This window comes from Podarcis pityusensis (genome assembly GCF_964106645.2).
Source record: "Podarcis pityusensis genome assembly, chromosome: 11".
In the NCBI taxonomy this organism is placed as follows: Eukaryota; Metazoa; Chordata; class Lepidosauria; order Squamata; family Lacertidae; genus Podarcis; species Podarcis pityusensis.
The window spans coordinates 44,218,479-44,240,856 of NC_138036.1; the positions used below are offsets into that span (position 1 = coordinate 44,218,479).

At 42.1% G+C, this 22,378-nt stretch overlaps 1 protein-coding gene and 1 long non-coding RNA gene across 8 annotated transcripts in view; both read right to left on the reverse strand.

Annotated features, from left to right (window-relative positions):
- LOC308458451 overlaps window positions 1–22,378 on the reverse strand; it is a 262,354-nt gene that overhangs the window by 67,722 nt on the left and 172,254 nt on the right. The window lies entirely within an intron of this gene.
- SEMA6A (semaphorin 6A) overlaps window positions 1–22,378 on the reverse strand; it is a 185,397-nt gene that overhangs the window by 13,925 nt on the left and 149,094 nt on the right. For 2 of the 7 annotated variants that reach the window (XM_080972390.1, XM_080972391.1), the window contains exons 17-19: window positions 21,915–21,935; window positions 21,722–21,772; window positions 13,448–13,612 (exon numbers count right to left, since the gene is read on the reverse strand). The exons of 1 other annotated variant lie outside the window; for it this stretch is intronic. In XM_080972390.1, coding sequence (XP_080828516.1) covers window positions 13,448–13,612; window positions 21,722–21,772; window positions 21,915–21,935 — 237 coding nt within the window. The remainder of the gene's footprint in view (window positions 1–13,447; window positions 13,613–21,721; window positions 21,773–21,914; window positions 21,936–22,378) is intronic. 4 more of the 7 variants (XM_080972394.1, XM_080972392.1, XM_080972393.1 and 1 more) reach the window with 4 other exon arrangements.

Here is a 22,378-nt window from a genome sequence, read left to right on the forward strand (position 1 = left end):
CTACTAGCATGAAAAATCCATCTTGAGTCTTGCTGAGACTGTGCCTAAGGCATCTCTTCCAATGCCCATATTGAAGCAAACACAGGAAAACGCCCTTGGAAATGCCTCTGCAAATTTTGCACTATGGCTCTGAAAGGGCATGAATGTTTTATGGAGAAAAACCTTGGATGTTGTCTTGGTAGGAGTGTGCTGTTCTGTGTACGTTTAATCTGTGTTGTGATCCCTTAAATCTCGGGAGACCTTTAAAAGGTTAGTGGCGAAAGATACAATTGCTTTGTGCCATGCTGACAGAGTCTATAGGCCTAGAACAACAATAGAGTAGCAGCTAGAAGACGAAGCCAGAAATTAAATTTCCAGCGTTTTGCTAGCAGATTGCTCAAATGCCTTTCCTGCATCTAGTGTCCGTCAATAACACTGCTGTTGGCTTGCTTAATGAGATGTTTGTGTTTGGCAAATACTTTGAACCATGGCCATCACTGGAACAAAGCCTGATTGGATGGTATATATGAGTTGGAAAGGGGCTAGAGGAACAAAATTTGCCAAGGCTTTTGTTGGTATTTTGCTACTGGATTAGCTAATGACATGGATATGTATAAGCTATTTTATCTTACGCCTCCCCCCCCCCCACACATTTGAAGCTCTTCGAATGGGTCCAAAGAGAAAGTGAACAAAAATGGGCAATAAAATATTGGGAGCCCATTCCATAACCTGGCACTAAAGTATCCTGGACTACAGAGGTCTACGTAGGAGATTAATATTGTAGTAGACTTTTGAGTACTTTAGCTAAAGAGTAGCATTTGACACTGTTCACAGTATGAATGCGTGTACACTGGACATCTAGGAGGGGGTGATACTGTAGTGGTAAGCCTTGACTGCAACCTATGGACAGGAGACAGGATCAACAGGCATAGAAGAATTGCGTTGGTGATCCTGACCTCCTTAACCTTAGTTTACCCCACAAAATCCTGGAAGCTGCAGTTTCCGACTCACAGAAACGCAATGTATAGTACCCAAAACAAACTGCAGGTCCCAGGATTCTTTGGGGGAAGTTGCATGCATGTGTGTTAGATGTGCATTTAATGTATGGGACACGGGTGGCGCTGTGGGTTAAACCACAGAGCCTAGGACTTGCCGATCAGAAGGCCGGCAGTTCGAATCCCCGCGACGGGATGAGCTCCCGTTGCTCGGTCCCTGCTCCTGCCAACCTAGCAGTTTGAAAGCACGTCAAAGTGCAACTAGATAAATAGGTACCGCTCTGGCGGGAAGGTAAACGGCATTTCCATGCGCTGCTCTGGTTCGCCAGAAGTGGCTTAGTCATGCTGGCCACATGACCTGGAAGCTGTCTGTGGACAAACGCTGGCTCCCTCAGCCAGTAAAGCGAGATGAGCGCCACAACCCCAGAGTCAGCCACGACTGGACCTAATGGTCAGAGGTCCCTTTACCTTTATGGATCTGCCCTAAGTGCAAGCATGTTTGTTTTAATATGTTGAAATGAATATGTATAGGCTGGAAGCAGAGCCTATGCTCTGTTGACCCTCTGACCCTTTTGCCATCTTTAAAGGTCCCTATCTACATACAGCTTGTATGATCCTAGGGAGCATACAAAATGCTGTATGAAGGTATCTAGGTTGTTGCTGAGGCCTACTGCCACAATCCTGCTTTCCCCCTATGTGCATTCACCATGAGAAGAGTGCTGTTTGCAGGACTTAAATATATATATTGTCAGAGGCTGAAACATTATGTTTAAAGAGTGGCAGGGTTTAGCAGTCTTGCTCAGCTCCCTTGCCATGGTCAGCCATGCTCTGGTGAGTGAGATGAGCCAAGGCTTCCTCTCAACACTGCAGCTACAGGGGGGAAAGGATGATCCCCACTGCCTCCCCAGCCCAAACATGGATGCAAGCCTATAATCTGCTTTAGTTCTACACTTGCTGAGTGCCAAACGAATATATTTGGCTTCAAGCTATAGAGGAATGGAGAACCTGTGCTACTCGTTGGACTCCAACTGCCTTCTGCTCTATTCAGCATGGCCAGAGGTCAGGGATTATGGGAGCTGTAGCTCAACAGCATTTGGAAAGCCACACGTTTCTCATCCTTGATGTAGAGTTGGAAGGGACCCTGAGGGTTATCTAGTCCAAGACCCTGTGATGCAGGAATCTCAAATAGATCAGACATTACAGATGGCCATCCAACCTCTGCTTAAAAACCTCCAAGGAAGGAGAGGCCACCACCTCTCATGGGAGTCTGTTCCACTGTTGAACAACTCTGAACTGTCAGAAAGCATTTCCTGATGTTAGTTGGAATTGCCTTTCTCCTAGCCTCCGGAGCAGGAGAAAACAAACTTCCTCCATCTGCAAGCCCTTTAGATATTTGAAGTTGGCTACCCATATCTTCTCTCAGTCTCCTCTTTACCAGGCTAAACATATCCAATTCCCTCAATCATTCCTCATAAGGCTTGGTTTCCAGACCAGCATCTTAGTTGTCCTCCTCTGCACACTTTGCAGCTTGTGAATGCGGCACCCAGAACTGGACACAGTACTCCACATGTGGTCTGACCAAGGCAAAGTAGAATGGTACACTAACTTTCCTTGATTGGGACACTCTACTTCTGTTAATGCAGCCCATAATAGCATTATCTTGTTTCACTGCTGCATTGCACTGTTGACTCATGTTAAGCTTGTGGTCTACTAAGACCCTTTGATTGTTTTCACATGTACTATTGTCAAGCCAGGTGTCCTCACCTTATATTTATCCTGCTGGTTATTCCTGCCTCAGTACAGAACCTTACACTTGTCCCTACTGAAATTCATTTTGTTAGTTTTGGCCCAGTCTCCAATATGTTTTGGTCATCTTGAATCCAGGTTCTATCTTCTACAGCATTAGCTACTCCTCCTAGTTTGGTGTCATCTACAAATTTGATGAGCATCCCCCCAGTTTCTTCATCCAAGTTGCTTATAAAGACTTTGAACAACAACAGGGCCTGTGGCACACCGCTTGTCACTTTTTTCCAGGATGGCGAGGGACTATTAGTGAGCACTCTTTGGGTTTGGTCAGTCAACCAGCTACAAATCCACCTTGTTTTTGTACCTGTCAGGAAGCTGGGAGCTGCAAAATGCCTGCCAGAGGAAGATTAAATTGGTGCATCTCCACTGTTCCGATTTGGCACCAATCTGCAGAAGGGTGGCAGGCATTGAGGGGCACTTCCCTGTGGAGTATTTGGCGCTCACAGATGAAGAGGTAAAGACAGTCTGTATGCTTCCAGCTACACCAGGTCCAAGTTGGAGGTAAGGAGCAGAGGCACCTGTTTGTCCCTGACCACATCCTGTGTTTCAAAGTTGCAATATTAGGTCAGGGGACAAGATCCTGCCCCTTGGGGGAAGGGGCATAACCTGTCCGCAACACAATGTTTGTTGGCCCTGATGAGTGAGAATGCCAAGAACGAGAGCACAAGGATTAGAATCTACAGCACGTTTTGGTTGCATTGGGGTCAGCCTCAGCCATGACGTAGGGAGGATAAAAACATAATAATCTCCCCATTCTTTAATAACTTGCTATGCATTTTGGAATGAAAAATGGGCTTACATTTTGCAAGATGATGGGGTCCTATTGGTGTTTTCTGAGTCTCTTTCCTAATCCTAAATCTAACGGGAATGATGCCAGTGCAATATCATTACGATGTCATTGCTCCACGATGGTAGGAAAACCTTTAGCATGAATCACAGGCACCAAGTGACTACACAGCTATTTGGCAAGTGATGACTTACCACAACATGCAAATGGCCATTTGGTAAACTGGTCCCCTGCTTTATCTTGCTGGTGCTTGTTTCATGCTAAGGGGTGAGGAAAACCTTTTATTTCTGCACCTGAATCAGAAATCTATGATAACATTCTCCTTACCACTAGGCAGGGCGATGCAGGTGCCCAGCTTACTAAGTGGTTACTTGCACAGTTGTCTGTATTCACTCATATTAACTGGTTAATAATGTGATACAGTGCAGTTGCAGTCTTAATGTTTGTTTGCTAGGATCAGGCTGTAAATATATTCTAGTATAGTCCTCAAGTGGGCAAACGTGCCATCCCCGTTTTAATTTTGTGAGAAACGACACAGGATAAAGCATACAGGGCAAGATGGGGTGGAGCCTGTTACTCTTATTTCCAAAGCAATTGCCTGCTCAGTTAAGCAATTCCACGCTTGCCCATCATTGCTAAAAACACAGAATAAAAACTGATAACTTGCAAACAGATTTCACTGGCTTATTTTGGCTGTATGGAAGGATCTAAGAACTGGTGAAGAAATCCAATTTTGCCCTTTAGAGAACCTTAATCAGGTGATGTCTTGAGACTTCAGGTGTCCTACAACAATGCTAAATTCTGACACTGTGCTTAGAATTTACAGAAAATGATGGGTCTTAATTAGGGGGCCACCAGAATTTAGGTTGTCATAAAATTATTACAAGCCCTGATTAAGTAATGCAATCATTGAGGCTAAACACGTTCCATAAAAAGCTAATAAGAAAGATGAATTATTCAAATATCCATAAGAATATTTCCATTTAAGTGTAAACCAGCAGTAATTTAACAGCATAAATATGCTCAGTGATTCTTTTCATGTTGTTACAGTCTTTAAAGGGTTTTAAATATGAACCAGCAAATTATTTCCTCTCCCCAGATTTGTACATGTGCCATGGTGTTGCCAGTAGCATAAGTGAGATGGCTAAACAATTATTTGTTGCTGAGCTCCATGGGATGAATATTAATTCAGTATGGATACAAGTCACTCAAGGTGAAGCTCTCTTTGAATTAAGTGCTTATGGAACTTTCTGTCGTTGAAATAAATGGAATTTAAACACATGGAACCGAATCACTGAATGTCATGGTTCACATTTGGTGCCACACTGACTAAGAGTCAAACTAGACTTGGTACATGACATCAACGATTTGTTTTGCCTGTCAGAAGCCACATAAGATGCTTTTACGACTTACAGAGGACATGTTGCTTGGGGAGAAAGACTCTAACTGCTTCCTCCAATGTCCTTTCCTAAATGTAAATTGCCCGTCTGAATATGCTAATACTTCAATGGATAGTTGGTTGGGAGAGACCAGATGGCAGCTTTGGGAAGGAAAGGGTTAACCACATCTCGTAGAACCCAATCTATAAAGCAGCTGGTCTGACCCTAAGTCTCACCTTTTTGGATAGGCTTTTAGATGCTAATGGGTTAAGTCATTTTATGATGCTGCAAAGTATATTATGATGTAATTTATGTGGGTGTTTTTTTAAAAAAAATGTTTTTGCTTACAATGTGTTTTGTTTTATAGTACCTTCTTTTTTTGTAGACCAGCCTCTGACCATTTTAGTAAAGCGTGGAACAGAAATACCGTACTTTTTGCTCTATAAGACTCACTTTTTCCCTCCTAAAAAGTAAGGGGAAATGTGTGTGCGTCTTATGGAGCGAATGCAGGCTGCGCAGCTATCCCAGAAGCCAGAACAGCAAGAGGGATTGCTGCTTTCACTGCACAGCGATCCCTCTTGCTGTTCTGGCTTCTGAGATTCAGCATATTTTTTTTCTTGTTTTCCTCCTCCAAAAATTAGGTGCGTCTGGTTGTCTGGTGCATCTTATAGAACAAAAAAGATGGTATATTAATAAAAATAAATAAGCAGGTACAAGCTGATAATAATTTTTTGGGGGTGGGGACCTCATATGGGAAGCAAGCACATTTAAAGGCAAAGCACACACTTCAGAATACCTTCAAGTTTAGCCTCTCTCCAGAGTAATTTGGGAGAGACTGGCTGGAGGAAGAGGATAAATGGCTGCTTAGTAAAGGCCCTGCTCCTTTTATTTCAAACAGCAGACAACCTTGCTCAGTCACCAAAGACGGCTCAATCGCTCCAGTGCTCGTTTGCCTGCCTCATATTTCCTTGCCATTTTGCTCAAAGCTCAAAGGGCATTAAGCAGGTTCATTTTTTATGAAAACACTGCCCCGCTGCTGGGACTTGAATCAAACACCTGAAGTGTCAGTCACTGAGGCAAGTATTTGAGCTGTTTTCTAGATGCTCTGTGGTCGCCTTTGACAAATTGCCAGAGTGAAAAAGGAAAAAAAGATACACGAAACTGACCTGCAAATTTGAGATTCATGCCTGGTTTAGCTAGATGAATCTGTGCACCTAGGTGCGGATATTGCTTTGATAGATCACAAAGGCATATTTCTTTGTTTTATATATAGAAAAAGTTACAGCCCTGTCTTTGCATGCATTTACATATCATGAAGCCAGCCCTGGATTAATGGAATAAATCTGTTTCTACGAATCAGTTTTGTGTTGTGAAAAATCTACTAACCATGGGGCAAGATGGTGATTCGGTGGTGGTTAAAACTGCTAAAACAACATTTTATGTTCTGCTACCATACACACACTCAACATTATGAGCCGTGTTTACTGCTTTGCACACTTTGAATCTGGATCAGTTCCTATGAAGGAATGAGCTTTGACTCATAGTGTGGCAACGCGATAGTCCTTTTTAGCTTTTGATAACTGTCACTCTTCAGTTTGCTCTGAAACTTAGTGCTGTTCCTCTTTATCTCTTAACAAAACTTCTCATGCAGCTATTCTATGCACACTCTGGAAGGACACTGATTCCATCTCATTTTTCATCAGTTTCTCATTATTTCACTTTAATCCCTTTCCTATCAACTCATAGAACCTTTTCATTTTAAAACTATCTTTAAATCTCCAGTGCAATTTTGAAAAATTCCTTTTATGACACGCATGAATAATATGTATTTTATAAACAAGGATGTTTTCAATAATTTGATTGTTATTCATCAAAGAGTATCTTAAGGGGGCATAATCTATAGGGCTTTATACAGGTCAGACTTCAGATGTGGGAAGTATTTTTATTGGGATCTAAATGAGGATACAGAACTTTTGTAATGTATTAAAAAATGAGGTTCCTCACGGAAAGCAAAAAAATAAATAAAATTCTTGCATGTATGAAATACTACTCGGATTACAATTACGAAATTTCTTACTTTTTGTCGCAGGCCTCTGCCAGATGTGAGGAAAACAGCGGAAATGGAGACAGACAGGGCTAATTCTGCCATGTTGTGCTGTTTGGAAACTCCATCACCCCAAGCGTGAGAAATACACTGCCGTAAAACCAGCTCAACAAAGGAGAGAATCTGCCTTTTTCTTTAATGTCGCGTTTTCAAGGGTTTGCTTTTGATGTCGGTTGTCAGAATGGTTTACTAAAATGAGAGTGGCTCTAGCCATATGTGTCTTAGGCACAGAGCTCCTTCCTGGCCCCAAAAGATGGAACTGATTATGCAGCTGCTACTTGAACTGACACAGCTTTTCAACATCATTTGCCCATTCATCATTTACACCCAGAGCCTCATTGGGCCGTAGGGTATTCAGCTGAGGAGGACATTTCCAAGTCCATTTTGATGGAAACCTAGTGAAGGATTCTTTGCCAGCAGAAGAATACAACAGCAATGACAGGTAATATACAGCCTTTTCTTTCAATGTCCTTGAATCTATTTAGTAATACTAAATAACTGGGCTTTTTGGGTGTCTTCTGAGTGCTATCTAGCAGCCCATCAACACAGATTAAATTGTGGTTTGAACAGTAGAAACACAGTAAGTGATACTGCCTATTTCCTTTACGTTTACTTACCGTATTTTTTGCTCTATAAGACTCACTTTTTCCCTCCTAAAAAGTAAGGGGAAATGTGTGTGCATCTTATGGAGCAAATGCAGGCTGCGCAGCTATCCCAGAAGCCAGAACAGCAAGAGGGATCGCTGGTTTCGCTGCGCAGCGATCCCTCTTGTTGTTCTGGCTTCTGAGATTCAGAATTTTTTTTTCTTGTTTTCCTCCTCCAAAAACTAGGTGTGTCTTATGGTCTGGTGCGTCTTATAGAGCGGAAAAAATACAGTACTGATGGCACCATGGAACTTAGGGCTGATTTGACACTACACTAACGCAGGGTAGAAGTCACAGAAAATGCTGGTGTGTGGGGGATTCTACCACAGTGTCCTACACTACTGATGGGCAGCAGGGGAAAGGTCCACATGCTCAGGGCAATCTGCTTAACAGATTGATCACAAAGATTTGGCCTCCTATTTGGTGTGCTACTACACAGGAGCACTTTTAAGGCCTCTGTGTGAGGAATATAACATCTGAATTAACCACTCACTGCAGATTTTTTACTTTATTTTCCAGCAATATAGCTTCACTGAAACCCAGTTAGATGGTGAGTTGCAACACCCCCTCTATTTTTTGAGATGCAAATAAGTCAGGTTTTTGTAATGAGCAGTGCATGCTGAAATAAATGTGGTTTCTAGTTGCCTTTGATGTTAGCTTTGTTAATATTATTAAAACAAACTGTACGTCTCTGACTAATCTTTTTCAATCAGTAGCTTTCTAAATTTGATGCAGGCTCTGTAATATTTTTGGTTGTTTGTATATTTATAACTGACTTCTCAGCTCTCTGGGGCCCTCAAGGCAGCTCAGAGTGTAATTGTGGCCATAAACAGAGAACCATCTCCCCCATTTGGCCGCGTGCTCCTTTTCACAAATCACTGCTCAGCCGTGAACTTACTCCTGTGAACATTTTTCGCTTGATGGGAGTTGGAATCATGGGATCGCGTGAGTCTGGGACTCCAACATCATACTGCTCAAGAGGGTAAACAACTCGCATAAATAGCAGTTTGTGGAAATGAGTTGGCAGAGCTGAACGTGGGAACAGACTCGGAGTGCATCATTTATTCTGAAGCACTGTTATTCTCTCGTTTTCTAAGGAATTGTAAGTTGAGGACTGATTAACGCTGCGTTTTCAAGAGAAACAAGGCTGCTCAGGATCACTTTACCAGAGAGAGGTTTTCCTTAACTGATTACTGTGAGCAAAGAAAAGTGACGCACATACCGCTAAAAAAAAAGCAACTCACGAGTTAAATGGAACAAACCATTCTGCCCCCACTTTTGAATGACATGAACAATGCAACAACTTTAGCAAAAACAATGAAGTGAAAGCCACATCTGTGTTTAGTTTTCAACACTTTAACTTAAAAAGGGATAGCTTGAGAGGTTCTAGACAGCTAATGACAGAGTTAAAACAGAACAGTTGTTTTGACAAAATGAATCTGAGACTTGAAATTTATTGGGAATTTCTAAAGAAGAAAAGAGGCAGAAAAGAAGGGGGGGGGCAAGGCCCTGTTATTGCTAGAGAAAATTACTCTACTTTCTTTATTTATATTCTTTTGGTTAGTAGGAGATCTCTAAACACAGCACTGTAATACTACTTTATAGTAAAGAGGGTACAGCCTTGGAACATTCCACAGAAAGGATTTTCTACCATGGGAGAGGGCAGGGGAGAGACTATGTACAATGGCAGCAGAAGGGAAGGTTAGATTGCAATGTGAGAAATACTGGTTTTTGTAAAAAGGTGAGAAACACACAGAATTAAATTAACACTGCAAACACAGCAAGAAAGGAAAGAAAACAGAAACATACTCCGGAAAGGTATTTGTGCAGGGATGCAAAAAAGAGGGAGCAAAAAGAAAAGGCTGCAAAATTTTGCCAAGCAAAGGTGGAGAAGAACTGTTGGTTGTTATCGAATTCCCTTCCCTCATCCCAAATGGAATATATTTTTCAATGGCCAAAATGCATAAGGCCAGAAGGCAGGCAATGCACACAGCCTCTTTGCTAGGCACTGCAATCCACATTTTGATCTTGGCAGGAATTGTGAGGTTTCTCCAAACAGCAGTTCCGGAGTATATTTAGCTACCAAAGCCGCGGTGCACACAAATGTCACATTCCCATGAGTCAACCCATTTAATTATCCCCCCCTCCCCCATTTCTTGCATCTCTTCTCAAGATGATTCCCTCAAGATGTTTGCGCTGAATTAAAAGCGGAACATATGGATGTGACATCATCGAGGCGTCAGTGGCATTGAAAACAAAGCAACAAGTGGCTTAAGAATTAGTACAATTAAAAAGGCAAGTCCGGTTTTTGGGTAGGAGGGAAAGAGAGAGAGCGCAAAAGCACCTTCCACAGGTACAACAGAACCACCAAAAAAAACACCCCCAAACAAACCGAGAAAGCATGTTGTAAAATAAAAATATAAGGCAGGAAGAAAACTTTTGTGAAGGAAAATAAATCCACAACCAAAGTGAACATAGGAAAGATTAAGCATAATGCTCTCTTTCAAAAAAAAATTGCATAACAACTCTTTCCTTTGCCCTCATATAATAATAATTGGAATATCAGTAGTTTTTTTTTTTATGTGCCAGCTTGGCTTGAAGGGGGCAAGGGAAGGAGAGACAGCACACAGATATGTGATAATGGTAAACAACCATGCAGTCACCTCTGCCACCATTGTTTTTTCACCCTCTTTAACGTGTATAGACTGCTTCCAGCTTTGATCATATTCCTAATTAGGCCCCTAAGAATCCATATTTAAATACGCACGTTCAAGTGCTAATAAAGTCTCTCTGGTAACCTCATCATTAGGAGAATTCAAGTGAAAACAATCATAGCCCGTCAGCTTTACGCTGCGGGCTGCCTTGAAATTTGGAAGGAGATTGCAATATGACTTAAGTAGGTCTGCTTGCCCATTCAGTCAACTGTTGTGCAGTCTCAAAAACCACAAAGAACAAGTGCACTCTACCAACTCTGAAAGATCTTTTTTTAAACTAGAGATTTATCAGCTGCTTGAAAAATATGTATATTATTATCATCATCCCACCTTTTAACCGAATGCCCATAAATAAATAAATATCCATACGACTGAAATGTGCTCCACTCATGTTTTCAATTCTCTAGGAACAACTAGGATTGACTAATGTGTTGTATGTAGGGCTGTCTTTGAATACTTTCAGAAACTGAAGTTCCAAAAAAAGGCGCTTGACGGAGAGTAGTTGGTGGAACATACCTCACCAGTTCTGATAAGCATTTCACTTGCTTCTAGTCTATTTATGAGCACAATTCAAAGTGCTTGTATAAAACTCCATATAGCTTGGGAACAGAGGAACATCTCTTTCATTACAAACATGCCTGTGTATTGAGGTAATCTTCAAAGACATTCCTTTCAGGTGCTTCCAACCTTTGAGATAATGTGCCTGGTGATATCCCATTCCATAGTGGGACCTCAGGGAAGCTTGCCTGACATTAACATTCAGCACCAGGCAAAGACAATTTTATTATTTTAGTCCTTTTACTGTGTGTTTTTTTAAATTCTGTTTTGTATGCCTCCCTGGAAGATTTGCTGAAGAGTGGTGTATACCTCTTTCAAACAAATAAATACAACATTTATATGCTGTTCTTGAAATACTGAAGGAACTACTTAACAACTTAGGTAAAAGGTAAAGTGACCCCTGACCATTAGGTTCAGTCGTGGCCAACTCTGGGGTTGCGGCGCTCATCTCGCTTTATTGGTCAAAGGAGCCGGTGTACAGCTTCCGGGTCATGTGGCCAGCATGACTAAGCCGCTTCTGGCGAACCAGAGCAACACACGGAAACGCCGTTTACCTATTTATCTACTTACACTTTGACATACCTATTTATCTACTTGCACTCTGACATGCTTTCAAACTGCTAGGTTGGCAGGAGCAGGGACCGAGCAATGGGACCTCACCCCGTCACGGGGATTCGAACTGCCGACCTTCTGGTCGGCAAGTCCTAGGCTCTGTGGTTTAACCCACAGCGCCACCTGCATCCCTACCTAACAACTTACACTTGGATAAACCAAAGTGCCCATTAGAGTAACTGACCTTAACTAAAAGGGCTTCAAGAATGAACAATGGAGCCTTTCATTAACCAATTAACTTTTTCCTCTGTGCTTAAAATTAGCAACAACCTTACACACTTACCTAGGAGTAAGCCCCATTGATCTCCATGGTGCTTATGTCTGAGTAGACATCACTGTTCATTTTGATAATCAATGGACGTACCATGCAATGTCTACACAGATGTCAATGCCTGCTACCAGACGTGTCTACTCAGAAGCAAGCCTCATTTAGGGCAATGGAACTTAGGCTTCCAGGTAAGTGGGACAGAACTGCACCCCAAATTGCAGAAAAACTTATTGCCTTAATTTATACTAGAGAAAAATTTGACCCAAAGTGCTCTTTCCTCGCCGAAAAGCTGTCATCTGAGCACTACAGCTGTGCAACCCTATTCTTTGCCCGTGGGATTCCTACTGAAATTAAGGGAAGCTGCATGACATCAGCGTTGTAGTGGATTCTGTCCTAAAGTCTACCTTAAAGAAAGCATTTCCCCCCAGCTGAGAAGATTAAAGAACCTAGTTGCTTAATTCATTTAAGCTGGGAGCTCAAGCCACTTCAACCAGAGTAGTGTAGGGAACTCTCACTGAAATGAAAGGTACTGAGTGTAACAAAAGTACAGACAGAACAGATGAAGCTGAAGCTCCCTGTTGAGAAGCATTAGAAAAGCTGGACCAGACGACTTTCAAGATTTGAGCATCTGTGATTGCGATCACACTGCATGCGAAAATAGCCAATCCAAGGTTGCAGCAACTGGCAAAAGATGGATATCATAGGAAGTGCCTAATCGCCCCTGCTTCAAAGATGTGCCGTTTCAATTATGGGGGGCTATAAATTGGAATTGTGGACACACGCCCTCACTCTAATGTTTAATTAGAAAATGGAATAAAGACTGCAGCCTTATGATTAGCTGCCTGAGAGAGTGCACAATGGCGGGTGGGACTTCTAGTGAAGAACTTAGAAACCTGGCACTTGTCCCGCTGTAAAGTTGCACTTAAAAAAACAACAACTAATATTTGAGCTACCAAACAGCAAAATGTTGACAATATGGGTACCTTTTTAATGATAAGAGAAAAGAAAGGACAATTACAATGGCATCAACCGTTCCTGCCACAGCTATTTGTGGCTCAATATGCCCTGTTTCTTCAAGCACAATCCACCAGGAAACTTTATCAACATGAATGGGAGCACTGCAGGCTGTTATTAATGTCAACTGGGCTTGTACAGGGGAACTTCCAGGTGGAATGTGTCCTTTATTTCAAGGGATTTTCCGTAACACTACTAAGTGGCTTGAACATGCAGCTTAAATGAATTAAACATCAAAAGTACTTCCATACACTCTGTTGGAAGTGCGGTTTGGTGAATAATGTAAAGCACATAGGTCATCTCCTATCACCATCATCTCATCTAGCTTAAAACTCCCCAGTCTTGTTCTCCAGCACACCCAAAGTTTATACGCTCACATTTGTTCTGTATGGTTTTCTTGAGTCACTGGGCAGCCGAAACCCAATTTTAAAATTTTGTTATTTTGCTTTCTGCCTGTGTGTGTGATAAGCTTTTAATTATAGGGCCAGAGTTTTTATTGCAAGTTGCTGCGCTCCAGCTGGAAGCAGTTACACTGCAGCCGCTCCCCTCCCTCGCCACCACAGGAAGAATGATTTCCAAGGCCTTACCCTTCTTGTCCTGGTGATTATGGGATGAGACGGCCACATAGGGGTTTGTGTTTTCAGACGAGCCAACCGGATCCTTCCAATCGAGCATGCGGCCCCTAGCATCATAGCCCTGTTGGGCTGGAGAGTCTGAAGTGGTAGTGCTGGGAACAAGGGAACTGGAGTGTCCTGTTTGCATCATAAATATAGTTAGGGAAAGGGAGAAGAAGAAGCCTGACATCAAGCAACATTTCCAAAGGCATAGAATCATAGAATCATAGAATCATAGAGTTGGAAGAGACCACAAGGGCCATCAAGTCCAACCCCCTGCCAAGCAAGAAACACCATCAGAGCACTCCTGACATATGGTTGTCAAGCCTCTGCTTAAAGACCTCCAAAGAAGGAGACTCCACCACACTCCACCACACTCCTTGGCAGCAAATTCCACTGTCGAACAGCTCTTATTGTCAGGAAGTTCTTCCTAATGTTTAGGTTTCCTTGAAGGATGTCCATTATTTGAACCTTCAGGGTCAATGAAAGAACATACACCTTTCTGAGTCCACAGATCCCTTAACCAACTACATTCTTTTTGCGGCACCCCTGTGGGGCTCAGGAGCCCAGTTATGTCACTCCTTTCCTGCAGAACTGGCAGCCTCTCACCCTTTTTCAAACACCCTCCCTTGTAAAGTGTTCCCTCAGCCGCCTCTCCTCTCCCCTCCTCCTCTGGACAGCTGCCGCAGCAACCCCTGGTCTCTGAGTCACCTCAGCTCCTGGCAACCAGCACCCCTAGGCCAGCCCCAGAGGCACCATTTGCCTGGAGAGTTTGTAGCCAGGGCTGCTGCAACAAACAGCTGTGCAAGCCTTTGGGACGCAGAGACGCGAGAGGGCATCAGATGAGGGAGGGAAGGAAAGAGGGACAGAGGCCAGTGTTGCCTGCAGCACCCCTGACCATCATTCAAGGCACCCCAAGGTGCCCCGGCACACTGGTTGAAAACCACTGACATACACGATTAAAAGTAAAAGAGTTGCACATGTATTTTCAGCAAGGTGTGATCCAACACCTGAGAAGAGTGACAGGATGATCTACAGCAGCCTTTGCCAACCTGGTTTCCTCCAGCTGGTGCTGATGGGAAACGTAGTCCAAAATATGTGGAGGGCACCAGGATGGCAAAAGTAATCATTGAGCAAGGAGGACTAGCTGAAATTTGCTGCCAAGGTTAAGAGATCTCTGTGATTTGTGTCTCCTGCATGTTTCCATGATGCAACTTTATTTATGAAAAGGAAAACACCAGCCATGGTGGTTGGATAATATGAAAAAAGAGAGAGAGATGAGAAAAAGAATCAAATGCAAAAGCAGAAGAAGATGAAGACATTTTCCTCCACTGATTTGGGCAGAGATAACCCATTCAGCAACAAAAACCATAAATAAAATGATTTTACCAGTCTCTTATTAAAAGCAAAAATGAAGTGTTGTCATAAGCCGTTCTAGGATATGAATTCTAGTGTTGCAAAGGAAGTTTCCTTATATCAGGCCATAGTATTTTGCTCCCTTAGCCCAGTGTGCTTCACTCTAACAGCTGCTCTCCAAGGACTCAGAAAGAGACTGGGAGGTATTTTTTGTGCTCTCTGTTGCCAAACAGTCTCACTTCAAAAACGAATGAAATGTGGAGGAAGATTGCTGCAAAAGATCTCGGAAAATCTCTGATGGGATATAGGAGATTCCGGTGATTTGCTATGGGCCTGGTTGTAACCAAGCAATAACTAGATAATACTCCTTCTGGAATTTTGGGATTAAGTCTCCTCTCTTGGCCACTCATACTAGAAAGTAAACAGATGCATTTGTACCCATTAAATCTTCCTGCAGGCTTTCCAATTAGAGTACACGGCAGCAGCCAATCTGAGACCTTACACTGGCATTTACAAAAGAGCAGGTTCCTAATTTTCCAGGAGGCTGGAACAGGGAACTCAAAAGGTCATGTAATTGAAAAAAAGATTATCCTAGCCATGAAAGCTACATGGAATTCCAGAAGCGCACATGGGTCCTGGACCACAACCTGGCGAGAAAGTGCTTGTTTGGGGATCATAAGCCTTTGTACAGGACAGGCAGAATTCCCATCCACAAGTCACTTGGGCCAACAGAACCTGCCTCTGAGGCAGGCAAAGGGAATTTCCAGCCCATGGGGAGTTTTTGGCCTGTGAGGCTGTTTCAGCCAAGCCACGTTCATCATTGCTGTTGACATGCAAACTTGGTCCACAGGTGTGTGTGTGTGTATAAGGATCAAGCCCACTGACCAGATCCAGTTCCTCACACCTATGCTAAGGGATGATCAGGAAGTGGTAGCATAGCCAGGAGCACCACGGGCTCAAAAAATCTGGTGGGGAAGGCTATATACTGTGTGGGGAGAAGACAAGGAGCAGGGAGAGTCAGCGGGGGAAGGAGGGGACTTGGAGGATGCGTTTGCCTTGAGTAGGACTACTCAATGCGGCAGAATGAGAGAGGCGGGAGTTGTTCTTCTCAGCCACATGAAGACTGCAAGGTGGCTTAGGAACTCATGCCACCCCTTATATATTATGCTCTCGTACTTGTAACTAGTTTGCAGGAAAGCAGGTCAGATTCACAGTGTTTTACTGTGGCTGGAGCTATCAGTTGCAACAGCTAATCATTAACATGATTAATTTATAGGAATGTACCCCAGGCTGGAGAATTGCACTGACATGGGCACTGCATTATTCTTTATCTATCATGACAGGGAGTGCAGTTCCACCAGTGCCCATTAATAATGAAAACTTAGGAGTTGCCTTAAGGATTTCCAAAAGAATTCTTTAAAATTTATATTCTTTGAAAATAATAATTCCTTTAATTGGAGCGGGGTGGAGGAGGGGGGAACCCCCCCCATTTGTTTTCTTGGCATTTGGGAATATAGCAGGGTGCCTAAACGTGTCTACAGAGAAGAAAAATCTCTGGAGATCTTGATATCAGCATTTTTCATACACTGCTTGCTTTGAATGTAGATAAAATCGGTGGAAACATATTTGGCTTCTGTAATTGGGACTGCTGCAAAAAATAAAATAAAATAAAATACTCCCTAGCAACATGGTCATCCATAAGCAGTAACCGCCCCCCCCCCAAACACCGAGGCAGTGAATAGCCATGGAAATTTATATCCCAAGTTTTTCATGCTCATTCCCTGCAATTAGAGCACTACTGATATATCTCCTCCCCTGGGCAGCCCAACCTTCTGTTTACTTTTGTACATCACAAAAACTTGTTCAACTTGACCAGGAATGCAGTTCTCAGCACAATAAAGCAATTAGTTGTATCTAAAGGTATTAGGAGTAGAAGGAACCATTGCCAAATAGCAGTTGCATTTCATGCTTTGATTTAATACGCATTTCCCACCCACATCCCAGTACAGATACTTTGCAGTTTAGATGCGTTCAGAGGGGCCATTTTATGGTTAAGCTGTACGTATGGTTAAGGAAAACCTTTTCTTAATACGGTAATCTAGGGAAAATATTTGCCCAGGGGACACATTCTCTGCAGTAAGTGTTCCCAAACCATATGCTTCAACTATGTGGAGAACTCATTGATAATGGAAAGCTGTAACTGTGTAAAAAATATATATATATTAATGAGTACCAGATGGTAGTAGGGCAAGAAAGTGTTTCACTGAAATGTCAAAAACCAGCCTATTCACTCCGTTACTAATATGTTAGTCTACTGCACATTGAGAAATGATTTGCTACATGTAATCAAGATAAATTCTCTTTCATCTCGGTTTGAGAGATGAGTGAACAAAAGCCAAGAAACCAGAGCATACTATTCTTTCCCACCAGGTCTTGAAATTTCTAACTGGTTACACTTTGGACTTGCTAGCTGGGCCAGCAAACAACCTCTTTTGCCAATACTTACCCCCTTGAAGCTCTAGCCTAGCCCAAAGTTGTGCCACATTCAGTGCCTATCTGCATTCTGATACAGGATATGAAGAACTGCCTTTTGCTAAGCCAGTTCAATGATCCATTGAGATAACTGGGGACAAGGCAGAGAGTTTGGTTTTCCAAGGATCTCAGACAACTGTATTTCCTAGGACAGTTACGTGAATTCTTATTTGGTCCCATATATGAAAAGTATATACCTTTACTAAGCTGTGCTTCCCTATTCTTTAGAATGTGTTGCCATTCTTTTAGATAGCAGAATGGCTCACTGCAAAACTGTAAATTGAACGCAATGGGAGTACTTGAGGTTATGGTTACGATAACATGGAGTCCTTAGTATTCTTTTTTTAAAAAAACAAAAACAAAACGCCCACCTGTGTAATATCTAGACTACAGGAAAACCAGATATATACAATCAAATATAGAAGATGCCTTCTGTTTAATTTCTCAGAAGGAAAAAAATATTCTGCAAAAATACTTTTTTACTATATTTTGAAAGTTTACTAACAGTGTGCTTGAATCACCACCAACATAGCATTATTTTTCAAACCAGTTTTCTCAGCTTCAATTTTAAAATTGTAATTTTTTCGGGTTTTAAAATTGAGCCTGATTTAAAAAATATGCATCTTGCCAAGATACCACAAAACTTTTGTCATTGTAATAACAGTATACAAAGAAGAAATTGGATGCAACCAGAAGACTTCACGGAAAGGATCTTGAAAACGTTAAGACAGGTTATCAATGCACAGTAGCGTTTGTTCTAAGAGACGGCAGATATTAAAATGCTCTAAACACTCTTCAGTTATGTGACTAGAGAACAACCTAGTAAGACAATGAATGGGGAACGTTAAAGCAACACCACAAAGGGAGACAGGATGTGGCAGCAGCAAAATGAGGGCCTCATTCACTAAGACTGATGCATATGAGAGTAAAATTTTACAGGAAGAAAGCCTGTTTTGTTCTCCCCTTTCCCTGTGCCATGTGTATTTGACTTTTTGGCAGAACAGGTGCTTGACATGGTTGGTATGATTATTTTGGATATGGGAAACAATTGTGCATGAAAAGGTCAGATGCTTAAGTCTTTTCAATTTTATCACCTGTTATGTAAATTATTGCAGGAGTTTATCTGTCACGGCAGATAAGAGAGGGAAAAAACAACAACCCAGAGACTGAACTGGCAAGAAAAAATAAGAAGCAGCAAGGAAGTGAAGAAAACCATTCATTTCCTTGGCAATTGGGAGCATATTAGGCATCTTCCTCTGTCACCCACAGAGATATCCTACTGTGCATTTTTGGAAGTGGCAGTGTGCAGATCCACTGATGAAACAAGCACATCTACCGCTTTGCCATTTTGCCGTAGGCAGAGCAGAATGCTCCTATGTTTTCTTACTATTGATTACAATGGGAAGAAATTAACTACGTCGGCCCCATGGCGGATGCAGCACTCCGTGGGAGTGCTGGGGAAGCAAAGGAGCTCTGAATGAGGCCTATCCATGCTCCATTTCCTCTGATTGACTGGCAAGACATTGCCAGTGGAACATCTATTCCACCAGAGCTTTATTTGGGTGGGGTGCTTTTAGCAGCATTACATATAATCACATACTACTGCGGGGTGCAGGCCCATGGGATGGGGTGTTTAATTGTTTGCTGTAAATTAAAGGTAAAGGGACCCCTGACAATTAAGTCCAGTCATGGATTACTCTAGGGTTGTGGCACTCATCTCGCTTTACAGGCCGAGGGAGCCAGCGTTTGTCCGCTTCCACAGACAGTTTTTCCAGGTCATGTGGCCAGCATGACAAAGCCGCTTCTGGCGAAACCAGAGCAGCGCACGGAAACACCGTTTAACTTCCTGCCGGAGCGGTACCTATTTAACTACTTGCACTGCATGCTTTCGAACTGCTAGGTTGGCAGGAGCTGGGACCGAGCAACGGGAGCTCACCCCGTCGCGGGGATTTGAACCGCCGACCTCTCGATCGGCAAGCCCAAGTGGTGCAGTGGTTTAACCCACAGCGCCACCCGCGTCCCCCTTTGCCATTAATTACGTTGTCAATTAAAATAAAATAAAATCTGTGGGTGCCTTGACACTCACTCTGCCACACTGCACACAGCAATCACAATAGCAACCAATATGCCGCATGGGAGGAAATGTTGCATCCTCTCAGTTATAAAATATTACAGTCTGGTCACAATAATGATTTCCCTGGAACTGAAGAGCACCTTTTTGACAATCCGGAAGCTTGCCTATTATGCGCAACAGAATATTACATTGCCTGTTTCTTCCAAGTACTGCTTAAACTTCGGTCCTTCTAATGGAATTTCATTTAAATGTGAGGGATTTCCACCCAAGGAAATATATTTCAGCAGAAAGCAGCCTCTATCAAAACATGTTTTAGTATCAGCTAGGAAAATTTGCCAGGCTGTAAGTGTCAATGCTTATTGCTTTGGTTGATGGAAGGCAAAGACTTTAAAAGCTATGGGGTAGTGCTTAAATTATAATTTTGATTCTTGTCAATGCTATGATAGGGGGAGATCATGTGCCTTTCTCCTTTCCAAAACCCAACATCGTTTCCGATAATGCTTCAGTTGATGCTATGCGTTTGGATGTATAACATGAAAAACATTTTCTCACCCCATTTACAGAGTGGAAGTTCCGTATTAAAATGAAATACTGCCTCCCCATGCAAAACAAAGGTCAGATATCTCCCCATGGGTCTTCCTGTGTTTTCATTATTATACTAGGACACAAATGTTGTTTGCAAATATTATAACCCCAGATGGAAAACAAGTTTAGGAAAAAATAACATCAGTTTGCTTTACTAATAAAAGGGTTGACTCTTACAATTATTTATGTGTGAAAGATTTTTGATTCTGTTAGGTACACATGCATTTTGAAAGTCAAGTTCTGCTTCACCTGCTACACAGTAAGGGTAGAAGTGGAATCTAAGAAAGAAACATCATGTTTCTTTCGTAACGTAAGAATTCCTCATCTGCTATTCCAATTCTTCTCTGTGAATTTCCCCCCGTTTGTTATCTCCCTGCGCCCAGCCAGGTGCACTTCCAGGGTCAGAATATGGTGTGTGTGTGTGTGTGTGTGAGAGAGAGAGAGAGAGAGAGAGAGAGAGAGAACACCAGTGACTGAGGAGAAGATTAAGCACCACATATTTCTGCCCATTGATCCTCTACTGATAGTGTTGCCCACTGATATATTTTTGCTCCCTTGGCAAACATGGGCTTGGGACCATATGTTTGCCAATACAGCATCTACTTCTTGTGCTTTTCATGGCTGAAAAATGACAACTGTTGTCCATAAGTTGAGGGCAAATTTGCCCCAACACAATGGAGAACTTCAGCTGGATTTCTTTGGCTCTCTTGGCCAACCACAGAACCAGGCAGAGGGCCTTTTCGGTAGTTGTTCGTTCCCTGTGGAAGATGTCAAACAGATAAACAGCTGTGTGATTTTTAAAAGACATCTGAAGGCAGCCCTGTTCAGGGAAGTTCTTAGTGTCTAATGTTTTATTGTGTTTTTACTGTTTTTTGTTGGGAGCCGCCTAGAGTAGCTGGGGCAACCCAGTCAGATGGGCAGCATATTTATTTTTATTTTTATCATCATCATCATCATCATCTGGTAGTTGAGTATTTAAGTCAGGACTTGCCACTCTTCAGCCTTCCTTCCTTGAGTAGGAGATACAAAATTTGTTGCCAGTGCATCATTTTGGGATGGAGGCCTGATGTGCCCTTCCCCAATTTAGCCATACTTTAACTGTTTGCACATTTTGATTTTGTATAATATGGGTGGTATTCAAAACTAGTCTTACTCAGAATAGACTCACTGGAGTTAATGATTGTGATTAACGTAGGTCCATTAATTTAAACAGGTCTCCTCTGAGCAGGGCTTAAACTGAATACTACCCTACAACCTTTTGGACCAAATGTTACATATTTCAATTTGTATTGAGTACATAAACATGATGCTCTTCATACTAGATGGCATAAACTTGACTACAAAGCTTGGTCACTTTATGCACAAAAATATACTTCAGGTTTCTATACTCTTTTGCCTAGGAGTTGTTCCTCTCTCCTATAATTTCCTTTTCCAAAGTTCTGCATGTGAATAGTTTAAGCATGTGAATTTACATTTGGCTTTAGCTCGCATTAAGCTTACTTCAAGGGTCGCTGTGGATGAGGAAAGACTGAAATAACTGTGCTAGAGTAAGATAAATGAATCTTGTATCAGTTTAGTGAACTAGGCCCCAAAATGAAAAGGACTATATCTACTTTGGAATGGAAACTACGAACTACTACCACAAGAATTTGAGGAAGATTATTATTATTTTTTTAAAAAAACAAAACTCCAAAACTGACCATACACTGTAGTGTAAGACATTTCATGATCTGATGAAGTAGTTGAAATGTCTATGAAAAAAAGTAAATAAGGGCAAAATATTAAAACAATAAAAACATGGAAATATTTGACAAGATTGTAAAATATATGATTCCTCCAAAATTGATCTGCACAGACAGGTATTAAAACAATGTGGAAGGGGAACTTCCTTACCATTCAGTGCTACGAACGAATCTGGAAAAAAAAAGAGAAAGGAGAGGGAGGGGAAAGGGGAAAAAATTATTTCTAATATCGTTCTAAGTTGTCTGTCCACAAAACCTCAAATACATCCTTACTGCTATTCATGTGTATAGTGTCACTCTCTGTTTGTGCTGATTCTCTCATATGGTTTTATCATATTGATAGTGGAATCTTGCCTTAAGTAAAAACTTGATATTTATTCTTGCAAAGTGAAACATGGGGTTCTTGGATCCCAAAAGGAGATATGAGTTCTACTTGTGCATGGGGAGGTGGGTGAGAAGAATGACATCTCAACCACCTTTTGGGAAGGGATTTGGGGGGCTCATGGAGAAACTAGGAACAACCCTCCCTATGGTCAAGTGAAAGTGCCTTTGGAGAGTGAAAAGGAAGGTCTGCATTCAAGCCGTGGCATAATCTTCTTGGATCAATATTTAAAC